We start from the raw sequence: 25,021 nt of genomic DNA, 5'->3' as shown, positions 1-25,021 counted from the left end.
CACTGCATAAATGCACAGATTTTACTTCAGGCTCATCGTGGCTGCTTTACACTAACTGATATGATGTGCAATATTGGCATTTCAAGTTTTTCTTTTATGTCATTGTTTATTTACTTTAATTTTTTTAATTATTAAAGTTAAGTAGGCTACGCTTTCATAAAGGGCCGTGTTTTTTAGTAGTATTATGGTATTGGGTTACCCGGAGTTACAACTCCACAAAGACAGGATTTATACAATATTACCACTACATGGCCGGCGTTTTGAAACTGTAGCTAGTTACTGTTGCTTATTAATAACATAGTTTAGTAACTGTAAAATCAGTGGCCAATGTTATTCTATCTCGAGGGCCGAAGTTGCTAGCTAGCTTTGCTAACAGTGCTATTGTTTTGCAGATATCTCTAGCTGGCTAGCCTAGCTACACGTTAGCGAGCAATAAATCACACATGTGGGAGCACTGATTTTATACTACGACTCGTAGTACGAGATAGCCGCCTTTTAATGAATATGGAAACCACTTTTGATGTAAAGCACATTTTCCCTGAAAGGATTACAGTTTTGGATCAAAACCTAATTGCAGTTCGAAAATCGCTGGGAAGGTAACGTTATTCTATTCGTTTTCTGCAGCCAGAACAGCTTTTAATTTGGAACATTCGCTGATGATATGCAAATCTAATGTGTTTGAAGCTAAGTTTACGATCTCTGGCTACATGTGATGTCTATTACAACATGATTGCGGAGATCTTCAGCCCAATACAGTTGTGCGTGACGTCAATGTGTTGACAATCATTCAAGCCTTCCTCGGTTTGCAAAATGCAAAGTGACAGTTCTTAAAGCTGACAAAAACGCGTCTATGAAGCCTATATGTAACCTACATTATATTCTTAAGTTTTCACTATTTTGGATAGAAGATCACTGAGTAGTTTGAAACACTAGGCTACCACATTAGACCAATACATTAATAGGTTTATAATACACACGAGATCAATATATATTTAGCTGTTACAGCGTGACATGAAACAAACCTCCCATCTCTATTTTTATATTTTTATTCTTTAATGTAGGTCAGATCCTCAACCTCTAATTGCAGCAATAATTGATGAACTTGGAAGAGCCTCAGCCAAGGTATGTGTGTGTGTGTGTGTGTGTGTGTGTGTGTGTGTGTGTGCGTGCGCGCTATAGCATATTTGTGTTGCCGTAGTTTCATTCACTGCATTGTCTTTCCCCAGGCCCAATACTTGACAGCCCCAATCACAAGTGCATCAAAGCTGCAGACCAACAAGCACCATCTCTACCTGCTGAAGGATGGAGAAAGCAATGGGTACCGCTACCTCCTCACTCACTCATCATCACAGATCATGCACCCTCAGCTCCCTGTTTATAGCCTCTTCTGGAACATAGAAATAGGATTACTAGAAAAGCCTCCTAACTCCTCACTCATCATCACAGAACATGCACCCTCAGCTCCCTGTTTATAGCCTCTTCTGGAACATAGAAATAGGATTACTAGAAAAGCCTCCTAACTCCTCACTCATCATCACAGAACATGCACCCTCAGCTCCCTGTTTATAGCCTCTTCTGGAACATAGAAATAGTATTACTAGAACGGGGAAAGCCTCCTAACTCCTCACTCCCCATCACAGATTAGATTAGAACATGTAATGCTCTACTATTGAGTACGTGTTGTCCAGCATCAGACAGAATGAGACAACAGAACATGCATGCACATCTGTTTCAAACCTCTCTTTGGAAGTCCTTCAAGAATTAACGTTTGTTCATCATCATACAGTAGCAAAAGCTTTTCAAGGCCACCTACTGTCACATAATTATTTATTTATTTAGTTAGTTATTTAGTTATTTCTTTCTTTCTTTCTTGTTGCTGTAATGAGTTGTGAGGTCACAAAGGGGGTGCAGGGTTAGTGGATTTACAAGCTAAGAAACGGTGTGGTGCTGAAACCAACACTACTAGTTCTGCTTTCTCTCAGTGGAATTCACTCAAATGGAAAACTAGGTTAATGATTTTGTGATTTCAACCCTCTTGCTTCCAATGTAGCAGCTTGACACTCTCTGTCTCTCACACACTCTCACACACTCTCTCTCTCTCTCTCTCTCTCTCTCTCTCTCACACACACACAGAGGAAGGGGACTTGCGGTGGGGTTTCTGAAGGTCGGCTATAAGAAGTTATTTCTGCTTGTGAGTCCCACTTTCTTTCATTGTGTTTTCCCACAATGTATTTGATGCAACATATGCAAAAGTTTGTTCCTATTAATGCAAAAGTGTGTTCCCTGTTTGCAACATTTCAGTAGTAAAGGGAGGTTTCAGCTCATTCAAATGTAGGGTTGTGACGGTCATGGAATTTTGGATGACGGTAATTGTCCAGCCAAATGGCCGTGTACCATAATAAACATTATAGCAAAAAAAATGTAAAGCACATTTTCTCCTCTCCTGACAGTGCCATATACACTGAACAAAAATATAAATGCAACATGTAAAGTGTTGGTCCCATGTTACATGAGCTGAACTAACATATCCAAGAAAGCTTATTTCTCTCAAATTTGTTGCACAAATTTGTTTACATCCCTGTTAGTGAGCATTTCTCCTTTGCCAAGATAATTCATCCACCTGACAGGTGTGGCATATCAAGAAGCTGATTAAAGAGCATGATCATTACACAGGTGCACCTTGTGCTGGGGACAATAAAAGGCCACTTTAAAATGTGCAGTTTTGTCACCCAATGCCACAGATGTCTCAAGTTTTGAGGGAGCGTGCAATTGGCATGCGGACTGCAGGAATGTCCACCAGAGCTGTTGCCAGAGAATTGAATGTTCATTTCTCTACCATAAACTGCCTCCAATGTCGTCTTAGAGCATTTGGCAGTACGTCCAACCGAACTCACAACCGCAGACCACGCGTAACCGCGCCAGCCCAGGACCTCCACATCCGGCTTCTTTACCTGTGGGATGGTCTGGGGTGGGTGGGTGGGGAGGGGGGGGGTGCTGAGGAGTATTTCTGTCTGTAATAAAGCCGTTTTGTGGGGGAAAACTAATTCTGATTGGCTGGGCCTGGCTCCCCAGTGGGTGGGCCTATGTCTGCACCCCTGCCCAATCATGTGAAATCCATAGATTAGGGCCTCATACATGTATTTCAATTGACTGATTTCCTTATATGTACTGTAACTCAGTAAAACCTTTGAAATTGTTGCATGTTGCGTTTATATTTTTGTTCAGTATAAATAGAATGAATAGAATGGGTGTCCCCATTCAAGTCAATAATAGCATAATGGGTGAACTTGCGGCCATTGCGAGCGTACCCATAGGAGTAAAGCAGAAAATAAACTCAATTGTAGTGAATTTCAGCTAACTACTAAGATAACGCATAGCATTACTGCTTAACTGTCATTCTATTCATTTAGACATTTTTAAAAAACGGATTTCCCGACCGCTGGTCACGTTTTTCAATGCTAATCCTGTAGAATCCAGCAACGGCACTGGTGCCATGAATTTGTTTTATTTTCGAACGCTTCCGCATGGATTTATTACACTGTTTTCACCTTCACATCTTCAGCCTAGCCATAGATGCGTTAAAGAGGTCAATGGAACTCAACCAAAACAATGGAAATGCTATGGAAACGATTCTGAATCTCCCCCATTGCCCCCCAGCAACATTTAGGCTGTTGTTTATACAGGATGTGTATTTCACACTATGTTGAGGTAAAAATCGGAGTATAATGCTTGTATAGACGTCAACCCCAATACATGTTCATGTCACCATCATCAATCAACTGCATTACAGATAAAAAACGACTTTGACTACCACCACTGATTTCTGTATGCTAGCTATGCTACCAGCTTATACGAACAGGAGTTAGCATTTAGCAGTCACTTCTTCTAAACCTGAAAAGGGACAACTTCTAAATGTTATACAACGAAAACAGCCCACTATATTAAAATAGGACTTTAGTGACCACATTATGGGCCTGTTACAATACATCAATCATGACGGATTTGACGAATCTCCACTTTGTTAGATCAGATTTGTTGAATGCCAATCCGTCGTCTTTCTTCTGTCCCCAACGGTCTGCGTTCCGTTGACCTCTCTACCAATTTGAGTTTGCCAGTCAAATTGCCAGGGATAGAGGTTTCAAGCATGTTCTATTCATTCTATTTCTATGTGTTGCTGTTACATTGTGATCATTCAGTCAGCTGTTTGACAAAAAAAAACTACAAAACAAATATTTATTTATGGTCTTCATCCATAACTGTCGGTTACATGGTTATACAGGAATTGTGCCAGCCCTATTCAAATGTACTAGTTTCCCTCACTATGATGTTTTTGATTACTCGTAATTGCCCCTGAGGGGATTAATCAAGTTGAATTAAATTCAATTGAGAATTGACTTGAATTGTGAATTGAATGTATTGTAATGTCTCCATAGGACCAGCGAGGGGCGCATGTCGAGGCAGAGCCTCTGTGTGTCTTGGATTTCTTTGTGACAGAGAACCTTCAGAGGAACGGCTACGGACTGGAGCTGTTTAGCTTCATGCTGCAGGTGAGACAGACACCATGCCTTTACCTGGGACGGATGCAGGGTTTTGTATTTGTATTTATTATGGATCCCCATTAGCTGCTGCCAAGGCAGCAGCTACTCGTCCTGGGGTCCAGCAAAATGAAGGCAGTTATACATTTAAAAAACATTAAAATACATTCATAACAGATTTCACAACATATTTAGTGTTTACCTGGGACGGATGCAGGGTTGGGGTTTACCTGGGACGGATGCAGGGTTGGGGTTTACCTGGGACGGATGCAGGGTTGGGGTTTACCTGGGACGGATGCAGGGTTGGGGTTTACCTGGGACGGATGCAGGGTTGGGGTTTACCTGGGACGGATGCAGGGTTGGGGTTTACCTGGGACGGCTGCAAGGTTGGGGTTTACCTGGGACGGCTGCAAGGTTGGGGTTTACCTGGGACGGCTGCAAGGTTGGGGTTTACCTGGGACGGATGTAGGGTTGGGGTCAATTTGAATTTAAGTTAGTCAGTTCAAGAAGTAAACTGAAATTCCTATTCAATAATTGAAAATATTTCATTTATTAGTCAAGATTTCTCTACAAAACTGAAAAGGAGATATTTATACTGAACATAAATATAAATGCAACATGCAACAATTTCAAAGATTTTACTGAGTTACAGTTACAGTTGTGGTCCTCTGTAGCTCAATTGGTAGATCACGGCGCTTGTAACGCCAGGGTAGTGGGTTCGATCCCCGGGACGACCCATACGTAAAAATGTATGCACACATGACTGTAAGTCGCTTTGGATAAAAGTATCTGCTAAATGGCATATTATTATTATTATTATTATATAAAAAATCAGTCAATTGAAATAAATAAATTAAGCCCTAATCTAGGGACTTCACGTGACTGGGATTACAGCTACAGTGGGGAAAAAAAGTATTTAGTCAGCCACCAATTGTGCAAGTTCTCCCACTTAAAAAGATGAGAGAGGCCTGTAATTTTCATCATAGGTACACGTCAACTATGACAGACAAATTGAGAGAAAAAAATCCAGAAAATCACATTGTAGGATTTTTAATGAATTTATTTGCAAATTATGGTGGAAAATAAGTATTTGGTCACCTACAAACAAGCAAGATTTCTGGCTCTCACAGACCTGTAACTTCTTCTTTAAGAGGCTCCTCTGTCCTCCACTCGTTACCTGTATTAATGGCACCTGTTTGAACTTGTTATCAGTATAAAAGACACCTGTCCACAACCTCAAACAGTCACACTCCAAACTCCACTATGGCCAAGACCAAAGAGCTGTCAAAGGACACCAGAAACAAAATTGTAGACCTGCACCAGGCTGGGAAGACTGAATCTGCAATAGGTAAGCAGCTTGGTTTGAAGAAATCAACAGTGGGAGCAATTATTAGGAAATGGAAGACATACAAGACCACTGATAATCTCCCTCGATCTGGGGCTCCACGCAAGATCTCACCCCGTGGGGTCAAAATGATCACAAGAACGGTGAGCAAAAATCCCAGAACCACACGGGGGGACCTAGTGAATGACCTGCAGAGAGCTGGGACCAAAGTAACAAAGCCTACCATCAGTAACACACTACGCCGCCAGGGACTCAAATCCTTCAGTGCCAGACGTGTCCCCCTGCTTAAGCCAGTACATGTCCAGGCCCGTCTGAAGTTTGCTAGAGTGCATTTGGATGATCCAGAAGAAGATTGGGAGAATGTCAGATGAAACCAAAATATAACTTTTGGGTAAAAACTCAACTCGTCGTGTTTGGAGGACAAAGAATGCTGAGTTGCATCCAAAGAACACCATACCTACTGTGAAGCATGGGGGTGGAAACATCATGCTTTGGGGCTGTTTTTCTGCAAAGGGACCAGGACGACTGATCCGTGTAAAGGAAAGAATGAATGGGGCCATGTATCGTGAGATTTTGAGTGAAAACCTCCTTCCATCAGCAAGGGCATTGAAGATGAAACGTGGCTGGGTCTTTCAGCATGACAATGATCCCAAACACACCTCCCGGGCAACGAAGGAGTGACTTCGTAAGAAGCATTTCAAGGTCCTGGAGTGGCCTAGCCAGTCTCCAGATCTCAACCCCATAGAACATCTTTGGAGGGAGTTGAAAGTCCGTGTTGCCCAGCGACAGCCCCAAAACATCACTGCTCTAGAGGAGATCTGCATGGAGGAATGGGCCAAAATACCAGCAACAGTGTGTGAAAACCTTGTGAAGACTTACAGAAAACGTTTGACCTGTGTCATTGCCAACAAAGGGTATATAACAAAGTATTGAGAAACTTTTGTTATTGACCAAATACTTATTTTCCACCATAATTTGCAAATAAATTCATTAAAAATCCTACAATGTGATTTTCTGGATTTTTTTTTCTCATTTTGTCTGTCATAGTTGACGTGTACCTATGATGAAAATTACAGGCCTCTCTCATCTTTTTAAGTGGGAGAACTTGCACAATTGGTGGCTGACTAAATACTTTTTTCCCCACTGTATGTATCTGTTGGTCACAGATGGTAGGGGCGTGGATCAGAAAACCAGTCAGTATCTGGTGTGACCACCTTTTGCCTCATACAGCGCGACACATCTCCTTCGCATAGAGTTGATCAGGCTGTTGATTGTGGCCTGTGGAATGTTGTCCCACTCCTCTTCAATGAATGTGCGAAGTTGCTGTATATTGGCGGGAACTGGAACATGCTGTCGTACACATCGATCCAGAGCATCCCAAACATGCTCAATGGGTGACATGTCTGGCGAGTATGCAGGCCATGGAAGAATTGGGACATTTTCAGCTTCCAGGAATTGTGTACAGATCCTTGCGACATGGAGCCGTGCATTATCATGCTGAAATATGAGGTGATGGCGGTGGATGAATGGCACGACAATCGGCCTCAGGATCTCGTCAAGGTATCTCTGTGTATTCATATTGCCATCGATATAATGCAATTGTGTTCATTGTCCGTAACTTCTGCCTGCCTGCCCATACCATAACCTCACCACCACCATTTACATTTTAGTCATTTAGCAGACGCTCTTATCCAGAGCGACTTACAGTTAGTTAGTGAATACATTTTTTTTTTTTTTTTATACTGGCCCCCCGTGGGAAACGAACCCACAACCCTGGCGTTGCAAACGCCATGCTCTATCAACTGAGCTACATCCCTGCCGGCCATTCCCTCCCCTACCCTGGACGACGCTGGGCCAATTGTGCGGCGCCCATGAGTCTCCCGGTCGCGGCCGGCGGCGACAGAGCCTGGATTCGAACCAGGATCTCTAGTGGCACAGTTAGCACTGCGATGCAGTGCCTTAGACCACTGTGCCACTCGGGAGACACCATGGGGCACTCTGTTCACAACGTTGACATCAGCAAACTGCTCACCCACACAACGCCATACACGTGGTCTGCGGTTGTGAGGCCGGTTGGACGTACTGCCATTTTTCCAAAAATGACTTATGGTAGAGAAATTTAAATTAAATTATCTGGCAAAAGCTCTGGTTGACATTCCTGCAGTCAGCATGCCAATTGCACGCTCCCTCAAAACATCTGTTGCATTGTGTGAACAAATTGCACATTTTAAAGTGACCTTTTATTGTCCCCAGCACAATGTGCACCTGTGTAATGATCTTCTTTTTTTTTTTTTTTTTTTTTTTTTTTAGTCATTTAGCAGACGCTCTTATCCAGAGCGACTTACAGTTAGTGAATACAAATTTTTTTATACTGGCCCCCCGTGGGAATCGAACCCACAACCCTGGCGTTGCAAACGCCATGCTCTATCAACTGAGCTACATCCCGGCCGGCCATTCCCTCCCCTACCCTGGACGACGCTGGGTCAATTGTGCGCCGCCCATGAGTCTCCCGGTCGCGGCCGGCTGCGACAGAGCCTGGATTCGAACCAGGATCTCTAGTGACACAGTTAGCACTGCGATGCAGTGCCTTAGACCACTGCGCCACTCAGGAGACCACTGCGCCACTCATGCTGTTTAATCAGCTTCTTGATATGCCACACCTGTCAGGTGGATGGATTATCTTGGCAAAGGAGAAATGCTCACTAACAGGGATGTAAAGAAATGTGTGCACATAATTTGAGAGAAATAAACTTTTTGTGCGTATGGAACATTTCTGGGATCTTTTTATTTCAGCTCATGAAACATGGGACCAACACTTTACATGTTGCGTTCATATTTTTGTTCAGTGTATTTTGATACATTTACATTTTCTTCCCCGAATCACTTCCTGAATTGAGTGACTTCAATTAGAATTGACCCCAACCCTGGACAGAAGGAATGACCACTATAGCCTGGTTACAGCTGGGTTGTATTCACTAGGAACCAAAGGGAAGCAAATGGGACGAAACAGGAATGGACCTACCTGAATTTGTCCTATAAGAAACTCTCCTTTTCATTACAAAACTAAAAATATTTGCAAAATGTTTTTGTTTACGGTTTGCACTAAATGAATACACCTCTGCTCTCACCATTGTCGAGTAGAGCATTCAGTCTGAATTGACCATGCTATGAAAAGTAGAGCGTACAGACTGGAATGTGGTGGTGGCTGAGGCAGAGTCATTGGACTAGAAATTACATTGCTAGAGATTAGAGTGTTGCCAAAAGCCTGTTCTTCAAATGTCTGTTTGCTAGTTGAGACGTGTCGTAATTTGCTATGTTTTGCCTCGGATCTCTTCCCCCCCCCATGTTCAGCACAAAAATGTGGAGCCAGTGCTGATGGCTTACGACAGGCCCTCCCCGAAGTTCCTCTCTTTCCTGGAGAAGCATTACTGTCTGAAAAACAGTGTACCTCAGGTATGATTTGAGGGCGGTCTCTCCTGTGATTGTGCCACCAGTGCTTTGTATTCCTCAACACTGTATCGTCACTCTCTGGTAAATGATTATACAGGCCTAACAGTACAACCTAAGATAATGAAAATAGATATGAACATTTCATAAACGGACTGTTTCAGACTGAGGTAAGACATGCGGTGAAGGGGGTTATGGGGTAAATCTAGAAAAGACTAAAGAGAATGGGGTGCCATTTGGGACACCGCCTACAGTATGAGTCACTTCCTGTTTGTGACTACACCACAGTGTGTCCACCAGACTGAGATAACCTCCAAAGCCTTACTCATCAGGCTGGGCCCTAGGGTTAATGATTCTGATAAACAGACTAGCTCTCATCAGGCTGGGCCCTAGGGTTAATGATTCTGTTAAACAGACTAGCTCTCATCAGGCTGGGCCCTAGGGTTAATGATTCTGTTAAACAGACTAGCTCTCATCAGGCTGGGCCCTAGGGTTAATGATTCTGTTAAACAGACTAGCTCTCATCAGGCTGGGCCCTACGGTTAATGATTCTGTTAAACAGACTAGCTCTCATCAGGCTGGGCCCTAGGGTTAATGATTCTGTTAAACAGACTAGCTCTCATCAGGCTGGGCCCTAGGGTTAATGATTCTGTTAAACAGACTAGCTCTCATCAGGCTGGGCCCTAGGGTTAATGATTCTGTTAAACAGACTAGCTCTCATCAGGCTGGGCCCTAGGGTTAATGATTCTGTTAAACTGACTAGCTCTCATCAGGTTGGGCCCTAGGGTTAATGATTCTGTTAAACAGACTAGCTCTCATCAGGCTGGGCCCTAGGGTTAATGATTCTGTTAAACAGACTAGCTCTCATCAGGCTGGGCCCTAGGGTTAATGATTCTGTTAAACAGACTAGCTCTCATCAGGCTGGGCCCTAGGGTTAATGATTCTGTTAAACAGACTAGCTCTCATCAGGCTGGGCCCTAGGGTTAATGATTCTGTTAAACAGACTAGCTCTCATCAGGCTGGGCCCTAGGGTTAATGATTCTGATAAACAGACTAGCTCTCATCAGGCTGGGCCACTACGGTTAATGATTCTGTTAAACAGACTAGCTCTCATCAGGCTGGGCCCTACGGTTAATGATTCTGTTAAACAGACTAGCTCTCATCAGGCTGGGCCCTAGGGTTAATGATTCTGATAAACAGACTAGCTCTCATCAGGCTGGGCCCTAGGGTTAATGATTCTGTTAAACAGACTAGCTCTCATCAGGCTGGGCCCTAGGGTTAATGATTCTGTTAAACAGACTAGCTCTCATCAGGTTGGGCCCTAGGGTTAATGATTCTGTTAAACAGACTAGCTCTCATCAGGCTGGGCCCTACGGTTAATGATTCTGTTAAACAGACTAGCTCTCATCAGGCTGGGCCCTAGGGTTAATGATTCTGTTAAACAGACTAGCTCTCATCAGGCTGGGCCCTAGGGTTAATGATTCTGTTAAACAGACTAGCTCTCATCAGGCTGGGCCCTAGGGTTAATGATTCTGTTAAACAGACTAGCTCTCATCAGGCTGGGCCCTAGGGTTAATGATTCTGATAAACAGACTAGCTCTCATCAGGCTGGGCCCTAGGGTTAATGATTCTGTTAAACTGACTAGCTCTCATCAGGTTGGGCCCTAGGGTTAATGATTCTGTTAAACAGACTAGCTCTCATCAGGCTGGGCCCTAGGGTTAATGATTCTGTTAAACAGACTAGCTCTCATCAGGCTGGGCCCTAGGGTTAATGATTCTGTTAAACAGACTAGCTCTCATCAGGCTGGGCCCTAGGGTTAATGATTCTGATAAACAGACTAGCTCTCATCAGGCTGGGCCCTAGGGTTAATGATTCTGTTAAACTGACTAGCTCTCATCAGGTTGGGCCCTAGGGTTAATGATTCTGTTAAACAGACTAGCTCTCATCAGGCTGGGCCCTAGGGTTAATGATTCTGATAAACAGACTAGCTCTCATCAGGCTGGGCCCTAGGGTTAATGATTCTGTTAAACAGACTAGCTCTCATCAGGCTGGGCCCTAGGGTTAATGATTCTGATAAACAGACTAGCTCTCATCAGGCTGGGCCCTAGGGTTAATGATTCTGTTAAACAGACTAGCTCTCATCAGGCTGGGCCCTAGGGTTAATGATTCTGTTAAACAGACTAGCTCTCATCAGGCTGGGCCCTAGGGTTAATGATTCTGTTAAACAGACTAGCTCTCATCAGGCTGGGCCCTAGGGTTAATGATTCTGATAAACAGACTAGCTCTCATCAGGCTGGGCCCTAGGGTTAATGATTCTGTTAAACAGACTAGCTCTCATCAGGCTGGGCCCTACGGTTAATGATTCTGTTAAACAGACTAGCTCTCATCAGGTTGGGCCCTAGGGTTAATGATTCTGTTAAACAGACTAGCTCTCATCAGGTTGGGCCCTAGGGTTAATGATTCTGATAAACAGACTAGCTCTCATCAGGCTGGGCCCTAGGGTTAATGATTCTGTTAAACTGACTAGCTCTCATCAGGCTGGGCCCTACGGTTAATGATTCTGTTAAACAGACTAGCTCTCATCAGGCTGGGCCCTAGGGTTAATGATTCTGATAAACAGACTAGCTCTCATCAGGCTGGGCCCTAGGGTTAATGATTCTGTTAAACAGACTAGCTCTCATCAGGCTGGGCCCTAGGGTTAATGATTCTGTTAAACAGACTAGCTCTCATCAGGCTGGGCCCTAGGGTTAATGATTCTGTTAAACAGACTAGCTCTCATCAGGCTGGGCCACTACGGTTAATGATTCTGTTAAACAGACTAGCTCTCATCAGGCTGGGCCCTAGGGTTAATGATTCTGTTAAACAGACTAGCTCTCATCAGGCTGGGCCCTAGGGTTAATGATTCTGTTAAACAGACTAGCTCTCATCAGGCTGGGCCCTAGGGTTAATGATTCTGATAAACAGACTAGCTCTCATCAGGCTGGGCCCTAGGGTTAATGATTCTGTTAAACAGACTAGCTCTCATCAGGCTGGGCCCTAGGGTTAATGATTCTGATAAACAGACTAGCTCTCATCAGGCTGGGCCCTAGGGTTAATGATTCTGTTAAACAGACTAGCTCTCATCAGGCTGGGCCCTAGGGTTAATGATTCTGTTAAACAGACTAGCTCTCATCAGGCTGGGCCCTAGGGTTAATGATTCTGTTAAACAGACTAGCTCTCATCAGGCTGGGCCCTAGGGTTAATGATTCTGATAAACAGACTAGCTCTCATCAGGCTGGGCCCTAGGGTTAATGATTCTGTTAAACAGACTAGCTCTCATCAGGCTGGGCCCTACGGTTAATGATTCTGTTAAACAGACTAGCTCTCATCAGGTTGGGCCCTAGGGTTAATGATTCTGTTAAACAGACTAGCTCTCATCAGGTTGGGCCCTAGGGTTAATGATTCTGATAAACAGACTAGCTCTCATCAGGCTGGGCCCTAGGGTTAATGATTCTGTTAAACTGACTAGCTCTCATCAGGCTGGGCCCTACGGTTAATGATTCTGTTAAACAGACTAGCTCTCATCAGGCTGGGCCCTAGGGTTAATGATTCTGATAAACAGACTAGCTCTCATCAGGCTGGGCCCTAGGGTTAATGATTCTGTTAAACAGACTAGCTCTCATCAGGCTGGGCCCTAGGGTTAATGATTCTGTTAAACAGACTAGCTCTCATCAGGCTGGGCCCCTAGGGTTAATGATTCTGTTAAACAGACTAGCTCTCATCAGGCTGGGCCACTACGGTTAATGATTCTGTTAAACAGACTAGCTCTCATCAGGCTGGGCCCTACGGTTAATGATTCTGTTAAACTGACTAGCTCTCATCAGGCTGGGCCCTAGGGTTAATGATTCTGTTAAACAGACTAGCTCTCATCAGGCTGGGCCCTAGGGTTAATGATTCTGTTAAACAGACTAGCTCTCATCAGGCTGGGCCCTAGGGTTAATGATTCTGTTAAACAGACTAGCTCTCATCAGGCTGGGCCCTACGGTTAATGATTCTGTTAAACTGACTAGCTCTCATCAGGCTGGGCCACTACGGTTAATGATTCTGTTAAACAGACTAGCTCTCATCAGGCTGGGCCCTAGGGTTAATGATTCTGTTAAACAGACTAGCTCTCATCAGGCTGGGCCCTAGGGTTAATGATTCTGTTAAACAGACTAGCTCTCATCAGGCTGGGCCCTAGGGTTAATGATTCTGTTAAACAGACTAGCTCTCATCAGGCTGGGCCCTAGGGTTAATGATTCTGTTAAACTGACTAGCTCTCATCAGGCTGGGCCACTACGGTTAATGATTCTGTTAAACTGACTAGCTCTCATCAGGCTGGGCCCTACGGTTAATGATTCTGTTAAACAGACTAGCTCTCATCAGGTTGGGCCACTACGGTTAATGATTCTGTTAAACAGACTAGCTCTCATCAGGTTGGGCCACTACGGTTAATGATTCTGTTAAACAGACTAGCTCTCATCAGGCTGGGCCCTACGGTTAATGATTCTGTTAAACTGACTAGCTCTCATCAGGCTGGGCCACTACGGTTAATGATTCTGTTAAACAGACTAGCTCTCATCAGGCTGGGCCCTAGGGTTAATGATTCTGTTAAACTGACTAGCTCTCATCAGGCTGGGCCACTACGGTTAATGATTCTGTTAAACAGACTAGCTCTCATCAGGCTGGGCCCTAGGGTTAATGATTCTGTTAAACAGACTAGCTCTCATCAGGCTGGGCCCTACGGTTAATGATTCTGTTAAACAGACTAGCTCTCATCAGGCTGGGCCACTACGGTTAATGATTCTGTTAAACAGACTAGCTCTCATCAGGCTGGGCCCTAGGGTTAATGATTCTGTTAAACAGACTAGCTACATGACCTGGATATAATTTTGCTCCATGGGCGCGGTCATCTATCATCTACCTAGAGCGGATTATTAATATGTTTTTCAGTGTCACCTCCCCCCCTCCCTCCCCACACTTGTTTCTCTCTCCCTTCCCCTGTCCACTTGTCTCCCCTTCTCTCTCTAGGTCAATAACTTTGTGGTGTTTGACGGTTTCTTCGCCAACAGATCAGGTAATATTCCATCTCTGTGCCTGGCCATCTCTTCATTAATTCTGTGTTATTTTGGATGAGTAGTGTTGTGCAAACTGGCTGAGTCCCAAACGGCTCCCTTTTCTCTATATAGCTCACTACTGTTGATCAGAGCCCTATGGGTCCTGGTTAACAGTAGTGCACTAAAATAGGGAATAGAGCACCAGTTGGGACACAGACAGTTGCGCAACACTACTCATCCGAAATAACACCACTACTCTGGTGCAGTCAGCGTTGGCTTCCTGCCTGTGGTGGTGTGGTGACTGGTAATAGGGGCAGGGTTTGTGCTAGCACGGGTGTCCACACCCTCACAAGTGCTTGCTAGTGTTCACGCCTAATGCAGACTGGGCTGTCTTTCTGTTGCCCTACTAAAACAGACATCCTAATGTTTGCAGCTGGGGGTTTTAAATAGCTAGATGGCTAGATGTTACGTCATCCTGTCAATGCATGTATTTGGCCTTAAACCACTCAAAGGTGTCGTACAAAACCCAAATATGTAGCGGGCATCTTTGTTTTGATGTGATAAAACTGTTTGTAGCAGAAATGTTGTACACCGTGTTCTGTCTCCAGTAACATGCCTGTGTGCACTCCATAGTATGAGATAAGCTAAAGTGCTACTTTTCTAAAGTAATATATTGAAATTTTTTACATTTTCGTTAAACGAACAAAAGTAGGCTACAAAAAAAAAATCCCAATTACCCATTTGCACCCTCCATTATATATATTGGACATTTTTCGAGAGTCACTAACCCTGGAAAGTGCTGTTCTGTGAAGTGCACTACATTTGTTCTTATTCCGTTTTTCCAAACGATGCTTTTGTTTCACCAAACTTTCCCAGGCTCACCTCCTTCTCCTCTGCAGGATCAGAGAATGTACGGCTTGTTGTAAGGAACTCTCTCTCTTTCTTTCTTTTATTCTTCCTCTTTCCTCTCCCCCCTTTCTTTCTCGTTTAGCTGCTCTATCCCTTTGTTGATCCCCTGTTTCTCCTCCTCCTCTCTCTCTCTCTCTCTCTCTCTCATTCTCTCTCTCTCTCTCTCTCTCGTTCTCGCTCTCTCTCTCGTTCTCTCTTGTTCTCTCTCTCTCTCTCTCTCTCGTTCTCTCTTGTCCTCTCTCTCTCTCTCTCTCTCTTGTCCTCTCTCTCTCTCGTTCTCGTTCTCTCTTGTTCTCTCTCTCTTTCTCTCTCTCTCTTGTTCTCTCTCTCTTTCTCTCTCTCTCTCTCTCTCTCGTTCTCTCTCTCTCTTGTCCTCTCTCTCTCTTGTCCTCTCTCTCTCTCTCATCCTCTCTCTTTCTCGGTCTCTCTCTCTTGTCCCCTCTCTCTCTCTTGTCCCCTCTCTCTCTCTCGTCCTCTCTCTCTCTCGTCCTCTCTCTCTTGTTCTCTCTCTCTCTCTCTCTCTCTCTATTGTCCTCTCTCTCTCTCTCTCTCTCTCTCTCTCTCTCTCTCTCTATTGTCCTCTCTCTCTCTCTCTCTCTCTATTGTCCTCTCTCTCTTGTCCTCTCTCTCTCTATTGTCCTCTCTCTCTCTCTCTCTCTCTCTATTGTCCTCTCTCTCTCTCTCTCTCTCTCTCTCTCTCTCTCTCTCTCTCTCTCTCTCTCTCTCTCTCTCTCTCTCTCTCTCTCTCTCACTCTCTCTCTATTGTCCTCTCTCTCTTGTCCTCTCTCTCTCTCTCGGTCTCTCTCTCTTTCTCGGTCTCTCTCTCTCGGTCTCTCTCTATCTGTCTCTTGTCCTCTCTCTCTCTCGCTCTCTTGTCTTCTCTCTCTCTCTCTCTCTCTCTCTCTCTCTCTCTCTCTCTCGCTCTCTTGTCTTCTCTCTCTCTCTCTCTCTCTCTCGCTCCTCTCTCTCTCTCTGTCTCTCCTCTCTCTCTGTTTTCTCTCCTGTATCACTACCCTGCTTCTCTCCCAGATGGGTCCGATATGACACAATCTACAATATATCTGACTAATATACTGTAGATATATGATCATGTATTGGACCTAGTCTCCCAGGTACCAGGCTGCTATGGTTACCCTAAGCTCAGATAGATACACCACTCCTAACAATGTTCCAGGCTGCCTTCCTCACATCACTGATAATAATAGACCTGTTTGTAGTCCCACCCTCTACCAGAGACATTATACAGATATGAGACAAGTAGAGATATGTTTGTATAGATGGCTCTACCCGTTTGTATAGATGGCTCTACCCACTACCATTCAATGTCTGCCATGTTGTATAGAGGCAAGTTACATTAACCTCACTCCACTTTTAATGTTCTTGGGCAAAGACATTTACTCAGGATTATGTGACATATGGTACGTATAGTGTACGTCCAGTAGGGTGCAGTGTTCTCAGTAGTGTGTGTGTTTGTATGAAGGTAAGACGGCATGTTTAGGTCCTCTCATATTGTTCCCCGGCCTGCCGTAGGGCTGCCATAATGTTTCCCAGGCCTGCCGTAGGGCTGCCATAATGTTTCCCAGGCCTGCCGTAGGGCTGCCATAATGTTTCCCAGGCCTGCCGTAGGGCTGCCATAATGTTTCCCAGGCCTGCCGTAGGGCTGCCATAATGTTTCCCAGGCCTGCCGTAGGGCTGCCATAATGTTTCCCAGGCCTGCCGTAGGGCTGCCATAATGTTTCCCAGGCCAGCCGTAGGGCTGCCATAATGTTTCCCAGGCTTGCCGTAGGGCTGCCATAATGTTTCCCAGGCCTGCCGTAGGGCTGCCATAATGTTTCCCAGGCCTGCCGTAGGGCTGCCATAATGTTTCCCAGGCCTGCCGTAGGGCTGCCATAATGTTTTCCCCTGTGCTGACTGGGTTCTCTTCAACAGCGGCCCAGTTGAAAAAGGTTCCCCTAAAAAAGCTGGACGGAGAGATCAAGCCCTACTCACTAACAGAGAGAGAGGGTGAGCCACCGTTGAACTTGGACAGAACACATGGAGGCTAACTCCTAATGGGCCAGTTTCCCGGACCCAGATTAAGGGTAGTCCTGGATTAAACACATTTAATGGAGATTCTTCATTGGAAATGCTTCTTAGCCCAGGACTAGGCTTAATTTGTGTCTGGGAAACCAGCTCATGTACAGTACATCATAAACTGTAGCTGGAATATGTCAGCATTACATAATTTACATTGTACTAAAATACACAGTTAAGACATTGTATGACAGCCCGATGAGGATACATAATATTTTCTCTGGACTAAACATCATTAGTTGTAGGGATATTTCCCACTTCATTGCAGCCATTGTAAACAGATTGCTGTAGGGCAGTTGGCATTCAGCTGCATTTGTGTGGCATCTATTCTGCCTGGTTAGGTCAGTTTAGTCTGAAAGACACTGAGCTATTCACTAGGATAAGCATTCAGGAGCAGCTTGGTGAACATTAGGATGTTGCAACTGACAGTTATGGTCAAATGTAACATAGGACCTCTTGTGTCCAGTCCAGTCAAGTCTCTGTGCAGTTGCTTGATTAATCTCCTTGTGTGAATGTAGTTTTGAGTTAATGTCCACTTTATGAATACTTAACAAAACCTCTGTTAGTGCAGTGATGATGCACTGTTGACTCAGCCTGTATTAGATTCTGAGTAATGCAATGATCCCCTATTTGGCAGTCATCTCTCTGACTCCCCCTCACCCCCTCTCATGGTATTGTCTCACCCCTCTCATGGTATTGTCTCCCCCCTCTCCTCTCCCTCATGGTATTGTCTCCCCCCTCTCCTCTCCCTCATGGTATTGTCTCCCCCCTCTCCCCCCTCTCATGGTATTGTCTCTCCCCCCTCATGGTATTGTCTCCCCCCTCTCCCCCCTCTCATGGTATTGTCTCTCCCCTCTCATGGTATTGTCTCCCCCCTCTCCCCCCTCATGGTATTGTCTCCCCCCTCTCCCCCCTCATGGTATTGTCTCCCCCCTCCAGCTGTGCGAGAGGAGCAGAGGGCTCTCCCCTACCCGTTGTCGGTATCCTCCCCGTGCTCCCCAAGCAGGGCCCGCCAGCGCCCGACCCGACCCTGGCCCCAGCCCTGGGGGCTACAGGGGCCCGACCCCCGACCCCCGACCCCCCACTCATCGACAGCCTCAACTACAGGGCAAAACGCACCAGGTATGGTATTCCTGGAAAAACAGTCAAACCAAAATGCCCAGGTTTTGCAGGAGTAATCTCGGATGGAGTAATTCCTGACTTCCAGAATCAGGAGGGACTAAGTCATTTTGGGAAGGTTGTCAGCATTTATTTATTTTTTACCCTAGGTACTAATACTACTTCACTCCATATGAACTATGTAACCTAATCCAGTATTGTGAGAGAGTGTGTACAGCACAGCAGTAGATCTGAGGGCCTGTCTGCCAGGTTTTGAAGGCTTGGCCGGGGGGGACAGCATTCCTTTCATTAAGAGTATTGTTTATACAAACAGCCAGCCTCGGGGCACTGTGGCAGCGTCCCAAATGGTACACTATTCCCTTCGTAGTGCACTACTTTAGACCAGGAAATCACAGGGCTCTGGTCAAAAAGTAGTGCACTATATAGGGAATTAGGGTGCCATTTAGGAGCGTACACAGCCCCTGTGTTAAGTGCTTTCTCTCTGATTCCAAGCCTCCTTCGCTCCTGCTCTCTCTCTCTCTCCAACCTAATTGTCCTGTGTGACCAGCACTGCTCTCTTTGTGGCCTCTCTTTCTAAACACTGTTCTCTTTCATTCTTTCTCTACTGTTCTCTACTGTCTGTGTACATTGGAAACCCAACCCACCCCCTTTTATCCAATTTGACCACTCACAAATGCAATCATCCCATCCTCCAATCCTCCTCCTTCCTGACGTCCATTTCATCCTCCTGTCTCTGCCTCTGGCTCCTCTCCATCCTAACATGAGCACAGTTCCCTTAACCGACCACAGCTCAGCTTCCATTGACCACCCTGACGCCTCCCACCACTGTTTCCTTCTTGTAAAGGAAGGGCAGTGGTTTTTAGCCTGTTAGCATCCCAGTTCTCCAGCCTTCTCTCTAAGTGTGCACTGGCACACTTTCCGTCATGGATTTAACACTGCCCCAGGCCTGCCCTAGGTGAACCAGGTTAGTGTTGATTGCATTCGTTTTGGAACCGGGCTGCCTCCCGGGGGTGAGCCAGGTCAAAACAAATGTATTTGTCACATGCGCCGAATACAACAGGTGTAGACTTTATCGTGAAATGCTTACTTATGAGCTCTTTCCCAACAATGCAGAGTTAAAAAGTACAAAACATTTATAAATAGTAACACAATAAAAAATAATAATAATGAGGCTATATACAAGGAGTACCGTTACTGAGTCAATGTGCAGGGGTACAAGGTAGTTGAGGTAATATGTACAGTACCAGTCAAAAGTTTCTTTATTTTTACTATTTTCTACAATTGTAGAATAATAGTGAAGACAACAAAACTATGAAATAACACATATGGAATCATGTAGTAACCAAAAAAGTGTTAAACAAATCCAATTATATTTTAGATTCTTCAAATAGCCACCCTTTGCCTTGATGACTTCTTTCAACACTCTTGGCATTCTCTCAACCAGCTTCACCTGGAATTCTTTTCCAACAGTCTTGAAGGTGTTCCCACATATGCTGAGCACTTGTTGGCTGCTTTTCCTTCACTCTGCGGTCCGACTCATCCCAAACCATCTCAATTGGGTTGAGGTCAGGAGATTGTGGAGGCCAGGTCATCTGATGCAGCACTCCATCCTTCTTGGTAAAATAGCCCTTACACAGCCTGGAGGTGTGTTGGGTCATTGTCCTGTTGAAAAACAAATGATAGTCCCACTAAGCCCAAACCAGATGGGATGGCGTATCGCTGCAGAATGCTGTGGTAGCAATGCTGGTTATGTGTGCCTTGAATTCTAAATAAAATCACAGACAGTGTCACCAGCAAAGCACCCCCACACCATAACACCTCCTCCACATGCGGAGATCATCCGTTCACCCACACCGCGTCTCACAAAGACACGGCGGTTGGAACCAAAAATCTCCAATTTGGACTCCAGACCAAAGGACATATTTCCACCGGTCTAATGTCCATTGCTTGTGTTTCTTAGCCCAAGCAAGTCTCTTCTTCTTATTGGTGTCCTTTAGTAGTGGTTTCTTTGCAGCAATTCGACCATGAAGGCCTGATTCACGCAGTCTCCTCTGAACAGTTGATGTTGAGATGTGTCTGTTATTTGAACTCTGTGAAGCATTTCTTTGGGCTGCAATTTCTGAGGCTGGTAACTAATGAACTTATCCTCTGCAGCAGAGGTAACTCTGGGTCTTCCATTCCTGTGGTGGTCCTCATGAGAGCCAGTTTCATCATAGAGCTAATGGTTTTTGCGACTGCACCGAATAGGGCTATTTTCTGTATACCCGCCATACCTTGTCACAACACAACTGATTGGCTCAAACACATTAAGAAGGAAAGAAATTCAACAAATGAACTTTTAAGAAGGCACCTGTTAATTGAAATGCATTCCAGGTGACTACCTCATGGAGCTGGTTGAGAGAATGCCAAGAGTGTGCAAAGCTGTCATCAAGGCAAAGGGTGGCTAGTTGAAGAATCTAAAATATTAAATATATTTTGATTTGTTTAACACTTTTTGGGTTACTACATGATTCCATATGTGTTATTTCATAGTTTTGATGTCTTCACTATTATTCTACAATGTAGAAAATAGTAAAAATAAAGAAAAACCCTTGAATGAGTAGATGTGTCCAAACTTTTGACTGGTAGTGTACAAGTAGGTAGGGTTAAAAGTGACTAGGCAATCAGAATAGATAATAAACAGAGTAGAAGCAGCATGTGAAGAGTGGGAAAGAGTGTCTGTGTGAGTGTACGTGGCATCAATATGCGTGTGTGTGTTGGAGTGTCAGTGTAGTATGTGTGAGTGAGTGTGTGTGGGTAGAGTGCAGTGTAGTATGTGTGAGTGTGTGTTTGAGTGGGTAGAGTGCAGTGAGTGTGCGTCGTTTTGGCAGATGGCGACGTTATCTAAAAACAAAACAAAATGCCGTAGGTGAAGCACGTGTAGTAATGAATAGGATTCTGTGTTTTCACATTGCAAAAGTGATCGCTTTAAATAAAAAATATAAACTTTATCTGCCTTCCCAATGAAAACTAGTTTGAAAATGTGAACATATATTTGATGGAAAAGAGCTGCTGTATGTTTTTGCACCATCCACCATGCTGCCTTCTTGACAACATGACCGAGCCGCAGATCACTGTTCGTTGGAGAAGGTCACCTCTTTGTCCGTTCAAGTCACGGGCTATAGACTGGTGCACTTAATCGAACTCCCTCAATGGTGGGAACTTACCCCTGCCCAATGTTTACACATTTACATTTACATTTTTAGTCATTTTAGCAGACGCTCTTATCCAGAGCGACTTACAGTTAGTGAGTGCATACATTTTTCATACACCAATCCAAGGCTTTTGGATCCGTGATGGGAAGTGTTTAAGTGCACACTTAGAGAGAAGGGTGGAGAACCAGGAGGGAACCTAGCTGTCGTCTGTCTGTCAAGGCCAGGGAGCTTAGTATTATTTCAATGATTCATTTACTAGGAAACAGAGAAGAAGAAGAAGGAACATGGCTCCCTATGTCAGTTAGAACTTTTTCAGCCTTTCCTAGTGTGCTGGTCGTCCCATTGAGGGAATTATGATGCTGCCTGTAACTTTTACCTGCCGTTTTCTAGAATGAGGCATTAAAACGATCTCCAACAAAACTGGAAAAGTGAGATTGCTTTCTGTTCCCCTGGGACCCCGTTTAGAGCCTGTTTTACCTTTAACTACAATTCTCTTTCACATTTACTCTCATTAAGTGGCCACTAAAATAATATTTGGATGACTTTTGGAGGCATTTTCATGTTTATTAACATGGAGTTCGCAAGTTTGTCATAACAACATGACGTCAACAAGAAACAATGCTTAGAATTTGATATTGAGCTGAGAAGGCTTTTTCATAATCCACAACTTCAGTGGTTCTTAAACTTGGGGTTGGGACCCCATGTGGGTTCCCCTGAAATTGAAATGGGGTCCCCTGAGAAAATCTGTAATCTTATCAAACAAATGGAAAACTTTGGGAACCCCAGCCCTACTTGCACAATTCTCACAGTCTTCAGGTCTTTCTGTTGGCATTGCCTTCACTTCATATCACAATCATGTTTTTTTGTTTTCAGTTATTGTTTGTATGATTTGTCAAGCATTCAGTTTTGCCATTGTTTGCTAATTTTGTTTTAATTTAGTGTTTTTCTTCTGTGGAATTCTCTTTGCTGTTTCCTTCACTTTTTCCTCTGCACACACACTTGTCTTTTTCCCCTTTCTGTACTTTCCTACGTTCTGTCTCCTTCGCTCCCTATTCATTTTCCCTCCCTCTTTCTTCCACTATCTCTCGTTTTCTCTGTCCTGCTCTTGTTTGTCCTCTATCTACCATTCCCTGGATCTTCCTACCCTCTCTACATTCCCTGGCTCTTCCTACCCTCTCTACCTTCCCTGGCCCTTCCTACCCTCTCTACCTTCCCTGGCCCTTCCTACCCTCTCTACCTTCCCTGGCCCTTCCTACCCTCTCTACATTCCCTGGCCCTTCCTACCCTCTCTACCTTCCCTGGCCCTTCCTACCCTCTCTACCTTCCCTGGCCCTTCCTACCCTCTCTACCTTCCCTGGCTCTTCCTACCCTCTCTACCTTCCCTGGCCCTTCCTACCCTCTCTACCTTCCCCTGGCCCTTCCTACCCTCTCTACATTCCCTGGCCCTTCCTACCCTCTCTACCTTCCCTGGCCCTTCCTACCCTCTCTACCTTCCCTGGCCCTTCCTACCCTCTCTACATTCCCTGGCCCTTCCTACCCTCTCTACCTTCCCTGGCCCTTCCTACCCTCTCTACCTTCCCTGGCTCTTCCTACCCTCTCTACCTTCCCTGGCTCTTCCTACCCTCTCTATCTTCCCTGGCTCTTCCTACCCTCTCTACCTTCCCTGGCCCTTCCTACCCTCTCTACCGTCCCTGGCTCTTCCTACCCTCTCTACCTTCCCTGGCCCTTCCTACCCTCTCTACCTTCCCTGGCCCTTCCTACCCTCTCTACATTCCCTGGCCCTTCCTACCCTCTCTACCTTCCCTGGCCCTTCCTACCCTCTCTACCTTCCCTGGCCCTTCCTACCCTCTCTACCTTCCCTGGCTCTTCCTACCCTCTCTACCTTCCCTGGCTCTTCCTACCCTCTATCTTCCCTGGCTCTTCCTACCCTCTCTACCTTCCCTGGCCCTTCCTACCCTCTCTACCTTCCCTGGCCCTTCCTACCCTCTCTACCTTCCCTGGCCCTTCCTACCCTCTCTACCTTCCCTGGCTCTTCCTACCCTCTCTACCTTCCCTGGCTCTTCCTACCCTCTCTATCTTCCCTGGCTCTTCCTACCCTCTCTACCTTCCCTGGCCCTTCCTACCCTCTCTACCTTCCCTGGCCCTTCCTACCCTCTCTACCGTCCCTGGCCCTTCCTACCCTCTCTACCTTCCCTGGCCCTTCCTACCCTCTCTACCGTCCCTGGCTCTTCCTACCCTCTCTACCTTCCCTGGCCCTTCCTACCCTCTCTACCTTCCCTGGCCCTTCCTACCCTCTCTACATTCCCTGGCCCTTCCTACCCTCTCTACCTTCCCTGGCCCTTCCTACCCTCTCTACCTTCCCTGGCCCTTCCTACCCTCTCTACCTTCCCTGGCTCCTCCTACCCTCTCTACCTTCCCTGGCTCTTCCGACCCTCTCTACCGTCCCTGGCTCTTCCTACCCTCTCTACCTTCCCTGGCCCTTCCTACCCTCTCTACCTTCCCTGGCTCTTCCTACCCTCTCTACCTTCCCTGGCTCTTCCTACCCTCTCTACCTTCCCTGGCTCTTCCTACCCTCTCTACCTTCCCTGGCCCTTCCTACCCTCTCTACCTTCCCTGGCCCTTCCTACCCTCTCTACCTTCCCTGGCCCTTCCTACCCTCTCTACCTTCCCTGGCCCTTCCTACCCTCTCTACATTCCCTGGCCCTTCCTACCCTCTCTACCTTCCCTGGCCCTTCCTACCCTCTCTACCTTCCCTGGCCCTTCCTACCCTCTCTACCTTCCGTGGCTCTTCCTACCCTCTCTACCTTCCCTGGCTCTTCCTACCCTCTCTACCTTCCCTGGCCCTTCCTACCCTCTCTACCGTCCCTGGCTCTTCCTACCCTCTCTACCTTCCCTGGCCCTTCCTACCCTCTCTACCGTCCCTGGCTCTTCCTATCCTCTCTACCTTCCCTGGCTCTTCCTATCCTCTCTACATGCCCTGCTCCATTGACGTGGTAGCCAACAGGGCCTAGTTGCCAGGGGCAACCTCTACAGTCGCCACATCAACACCCGGGGCTTTGGGCTATTGTTGGAGACACAGCAGAACACCTTCAAACTGCCAGGTAAACAGATCTGATTGGCTATGGGACATGTGTAGAACACCGTAACAACACACCACTAACTATGGATGTCTCCAAAATGGCACCCTATTCCCTCTATAGTGCACTACTTTTGCCCTTAGCCTTATGGGCCTTTTTGGGCATATTTCCTATTTAGTGCGCTACTTTAGACAAGGCCATGGTTAAAAGTAGGGTGCCATTTAGTACGTAGACTACTTTACCCAG

At 45.6% G+C, this 25,021-nt stretch overlaps 1 protein-coding gene across 1 annotated transcript; it reads left to right on the top strand.

Annotated features, from left to right (window-relative positions):
- Positions 1 to 24,780, top strand: LOC121586834 (alpha-tubulin N-acetyltransferase 1). Its single transcript, XM_045226458.1, is given in 12 exon segments — positions 1 to 596; positions 1,062 to 1,122; positions 1,227 to 1,318; positions 2,134 to 2,191; positions 4,434 to 4,547; positions 9,232 to 9,333; positions 14,378 to 14,423; positions 17,242 to 17,316; positions 18,325 to 18,411; positions 18,414 to 18,507; positions 19,275 to 19,468; positions 24,696 to 24,780. Coding segments are annotated over 11 exon segments (861 nt in total). The 5' UTR covers positions 1 to 498; the 3' UTR covers positions 19,309 to 19,468; positions 24,696 to 24,780.
- Positions 24,781 to 25,021: the final 241 nt, after the last annotated feature.

The sequence above is a fragment of the Coregonus clupeaformis genome, chromosome 17, assembly GCF_020615455.1.
Source record: "Coregonus clupeaformis isolate EN_2021a chromosome 17, ASM2061545v1, whole genome shotgun sequence".
In the NCBI taxonomy this organism is placed as follows: Eukaryota; Metazoa; Chordata; class Actinopteri; order Salmoniformes; family Salmonidae; genus Coregonus; species Coregonus clupeaformis.
The sequence above is the reverse complement of the archived record's forward strand: the minus strand, read 5'-3'. Positions and strand labels throughout refer to the sequence as shown.